This window comes from Phaethon lepturus, unplaced genomic scaffold, assembly GCF_000687285.1.
Source record: "Phaethon lepturus isolate BGI_N335 unplaced genomic scaffold, ASM68728v1 scaffold26058, whole genome shotgun sequence".
Classification (NCBI taxonomy): domain Eukaryota; kingdom Metazoa; phylum Chordata; class Aves; order Phaethontiformes; family Phaethontidae; genus Phaethon; species Phaethon lepturus.
The window spans coordinates 1,229-5,415 of NW_010560138.1; the positions used below are offsets into that span (position 1 = coordinate 1,229).

A 4,187-nucleotide genomic window follows, 5' to 3' on the forward strand; every position below is an offset into this window, starting at 1 on the left:
CGGCTCACAGCACAAGCAGCTGGGAGCGGCTCTGGCAGCCTCTGTGCTGCCCCTTGGCCCCCTCCCACTGCACATTCCATGTCTCCGCAGCTCCTTACTGGACTCACCCTCACCGGATGGACAAGAAGCTGTATGCAGTCCCCGCAGGGAACACGGTGAAGTTTCGCTGCCCAGCCTCAGGCAGCCCCAGCCCCAGCATCCGCTGGTTGAAGAATGGGCGTGAGTTCCGGGGGGAGCACCGCATCGGGGGCATCCGGGTAAGGTCCAGGACCCCCTGCAACAGCCTCCCCTCCCGGGGTCTGTTCCCCCATCACACCTCGCCGCCTTGCCTCCCTGTTCTGCAGCTCCGGCACCAGCACTGGAGCCTGGTGATGGAGAGCGTGGTGCCCTCCGACCGCGGCAACTACACCTGCCTGGTGGAGAACAGTTTTGGCAGCATCCGCTATAGCTACCTCCTGGATGTGCTGGGTGAGGGCTCCTCAGCATGGTCCGGGCTCCCCACTCCTCCTGCGTGTGGCAGAGGGGTCGGGGTCATGGGGAAGGGGGCAGAAGAGGCTCTGCTTGTGCCCTCTCCACTGGTGCAGCCCACGTGTCCCTCGCACCCAAGGGACATGGGGATGGAGACCAGGTTTGGGTTTGCACTGGTCTGCTGTAGGGCAGAGGAAGGGCTCTCCATGTGTTCACAGCGGGCAAAGGGAGGCAGAAAGGAGCCCCTGTTCTGGGACACCGTGTCAGTGACACCGCTCTGCTCTCCTCTGTGCAGAGAGGTCCCCGCACAGGCCCATCTTGCAGGCTGGGCTGCCTGCCAACACCACGGCCCTGGTGGGCAGCGATGTGGAGTTCTTCTGCAAGGTCTACAGTGATGCCCAGCCCCACATCCAGTGGTTGAAGCACATCGAAGTGAACGGCAGCAGCTATGGTCCCGACGGGGTCCCCTACGTGCAAGTGCTCAAGGTAACAGGGGCTGGAAGCGTCTGGGGCCCAGACGCCCACCCCAAAGTGGTGACGGGGGGTGCACAGAGGAGGAGGAAGGATGCTTGGCCATCCATCCCTCTCCCTGGCAGACTGCAGACATCAACAGCTCCGAGGTGGAGGTGCTGTACCTGCGCAATGTCTCCATGGAGGATGCTGGCGAGTACACCTGCCTGGCAGGGAACTCCATCGGCCTCTCGTACCAGTCTGCCTGGCTCACCGTGCTGCCAGGTGGGGATGGCGGTGCTGGGGTGGGAGCTGGGGCCCCTGGCACGCAGGGACCATGGCTCAGGCTGACTCATTCACTCTCTCCAGAAGAGGAGCTGGTGCGGGAAGCCGAAGCCCCTGAGGCCAAGTACACGGACATCATCATCTACACCTCGGGCTCGCTGGCTGTGGCCATGGCTGCCATCATCGTGGTGTTGTGCCGGATGCAGACTCAGTCGAGCAAGCAGCCCCTGGAGCCTATGGCGGTCCACAAGCTCTCCAAATTCCCACTCATCCGACAGGTGGGTGCCAAGCTGGAGCCCTGGGGGTGCAGGGGGACCCTGGCGACTGACTGGCTCCGCAGGTGCCACCTGTGCCCATCACACCTTACCCTGCTGCCAGCCTTGGGGCTGCCCTCCTCACTGCCTGCTGCTGCTCCCTCATCCCATTGCTCTGAGTGAGGGTCTCTGTGCAGCACTGCTGGGTCTCTGTTTGGCCCCTGAGCACGGGGCAGGTTGGCTGAGGTCCCTTGGTCTCTCTCTGCAGTTCTCCCTGGACTCCAGCTCCTCTGGGAAGTCCAGCACATCCCTGATGCGCGTCACTCGTCTCTCCTCCAGCTGTGCCCCAATGCTGGCTGGGGTCGTGGAGCTGGACCTGCCCCTCGATGCCAAGTGGGAGTTCCCCCGGGACAAGTACGGTGCCAGGCAGCATGGGGCTCATCTGGGTCTGGGGGCTGCTTTCCGCAGCCACCCTGGAGACGGCAGCACATGGGATGGGGAGGTCTCCAGACACCACCAGACACCTCAGCACCACTGTGCCTCAGAGTGCTGAGACTCGGCTCAGACCAGAGAGGGGCAGCTACATCACCTCTGCCCCTCAGGGTCTGGCTGCGTGGTTGTGGGGAGTGGGGCCTTCCCTGCGGTCCCTCACGGTTCTGCCCGTCCCTGCCAGGCTGGTGCTGGGCAAGCCCCTGGGGGAAGGCTGCTTTGGCCAGGTGGTGCGGGCAGAAGCTTACGGCATCGACAGAGACAGGCCAGACAGAGCCGTCACCGTGGCTGTGAAAATGTTGAAAGGTAGCAGTTCCCCTGCCAGTGTCCCAGGCACAGAAGTGGCATCAGTGCCAGGCTGCGGTGCCACCCCAGCTGGCACGGTGACCTGGCCCTCCTTCTGCAGACAACGCCACGGACAAGGATCTGGCTGACCTCATATCTGAGATGGAGATGATGAAGCTCATGGACAAGCACAAGAACATCATCAACCTCCTGGGAGTCTGCACACAGGACGGTGAGGGGGCTGCGCAGGCAGGGCTGGGGCAGGGCATCAGGAGGAGCAGGGGATGGCACTGTTGGGGACAGTGGCAGGTGGGACGCTGGGGTGGGACAGGGCAGGGGCTGAGCAGAGTGGACACACTTCCCAGGGCCGCTGTACGTGATCGTGGAGTTTGCTGCGAAGGGCAACCTGCGCGAGTACCTCCGTGCCCGCCGCCCCCCGACACCCGATTACGCTTTTGACGTCACGGCGATGCCCGAGGAGCAGCTGTCTTTCAAGGACCTGGTCTCCTGTGTCTACCAGGTGGCCCGTGGCATGGAGTACCTGGAGTCCAAACGGGTAGGGCTGGCACAGCCCGCACGGGCTGCTGGCGCTCGGGACAGCCTGGTGGGGAGTGAGGTGGTGCTGGAGGAGCTGTGTTGCCCCACTGTCCCCTCTCTAAGTGGGGAGAGGGAACCCAGCCCCTTCCCCCAGGCTGTGCATAATCTCTTGGCCACATCCAGCAAAGCTCAGGGCAGTATCTCCCCAAAAATGCTGGGTTTAAAGCCTGATCCACCTCCTGGGTGTCCCCACGCCGCAGCCAGACCAGTGGTGGAGTGACCCCACCGCCACAGAGGTGCCGAGGGGGCCAGCAGTGCTGGGGGACACGTGGGAGGGGAGTGGTGGCTCTGGGTGTGGGGAGGGGACACACAGAGCTGGAGCCACTATCTCACACCCCCTGCGGGCGATGCTCCCCCCCGGCAGTGCATCCACCGTGACCTGGCTGCCCGCAACGTGCTGGTCACAGCAGAGAGCGTGATGAAGATCGCGGACTTTGGCTTGGCCAGGGATGTCCATGACATTGACTACTACAAGAAAACCAGCAACGTGAGTGGGGAGGGGGGTCTGGGACACACGCACAGACAAACAGGGACCCTCGACCAGGACTGAGCAGGGGGTTTTCTCCTATAGGGTCGTCTGCCAGTGAAGTGGATGGCACCTGAGGCCCTGTTTGACCGTGTCTACACCCACCAGAGCGATGTGTGAGTCCCGGGCTGCAGGTGGAGGATGCTGTCGGGTGTGGGATGAGGCAGCGCCATGGCATTAGGCACAAAGTGGAGAGTCTCCATGAGTAGGATGGGGGTATGGCCACGGGACAGCAGCAACAGGGCACATCTTCCCCAGGGGTGATGCCACCTTCTCCCATGGCACTGCAGGGTGTGGTGGGGTGAGGGTCCTAGGACATGGCTGACCCCTTCTTTGCCGTGCATGATCCCAGGTGGTCCTTTGGGATCCTGATGTGGGAGATCTTCACACTGGGGGGCTCTCCCTACCCCGGCATCCCTGTTGAGGAGCTCTTCAAGCTGCTGAAGGAGGGTCACCGCATGGACCGGCCATCCAACTGCACCCATGAGCTGTGAGTACCAGCCAGGTGGGGTGGGCAGGGGGCACAGCGAGACCCCGATAATTCTCTCTTAACCGCACCAGGTACATGCTGATGCGCGAGTGCTGGCACGCCGTGCCCTCGCAGCGCCCCACCTTCAAGCAACTTGTGGAGGGGCTGGACAAGATCCTGGCCGCGGTTTCGGAGGAGGTGAGTGGTGGGGGGGGGTCTGGCCGGTGGTGGGGCAGGCAGTGCTGGCACTGATGGCACCAGCACCGATGGCACCATCTCTCCCTGTAGTACCTGGACCTCTCCATGCCCTTCGAGCAGTACTCGCCTTCCTGCGAGGACACCGCCAGCTCCTGCTCCTCCGACG

At 63.3% G+C, this 4,187-nt stretch overlaps 1 protein-coding gene across 1 annotated transcript in view; it reads left to right on the forward strand.

The window, feature by feature from the left end:
- The window catches only part of FGFR4 (fibroblast growth factor receptor 4), a gene marked incomplete at its 3' end in the record, with an annotated part of 4,873 nt that extends 687 nt beyond the window's left edge, over positions 1–4,186 (forward strand). The window contains exons 4-17 of the mRNA XM_010293590.1: positions 91–257; positions 345–468; positions 764–954; positions 1,065–1,203; positions 1,288–1,481; positions 1,726–1,871; positions 2,131–2,252; positions 2,353–2,463; positions 2,597–2,787; positions 3,193–3,315; positions 3,400–3,470; positions 3,707–3,844; positions 3,916–4,021; positions 4,112–4,186. Of these exons, the coding sequence (XP_010291892.1) occupies positions 91–257; positions 345–468; positions 764–954; positions 1,065–1,203; positions 1,288–1,481; positions 1,726–1,871; positions 2,131–2,252; positions 2,353–2,463; positions 2,597–2,787; positions 3,193–3,315; positions 3,400–3,470; positions 3,707–3,844; positions 3,916–4,021; positions 4,112–4,186 (1,898 nt within the window). The remainder of the gene's footprint in view (positions 1–90; positions 258–344; positions 469–763; positions 955–1,064; positions 1,204–1,287; positions 1,482–1,725; positions 1,872–2,130; positions 2,253–2,352; positions 2,464–2,596; positions 2,788–3,192; positions 3,316–3,399; positions 3,471–3,706; positions 3,845–3,915; positions 4,022–4,111) is intronic.
- Position 4,187: the final 1 nt, after the last annotated feature.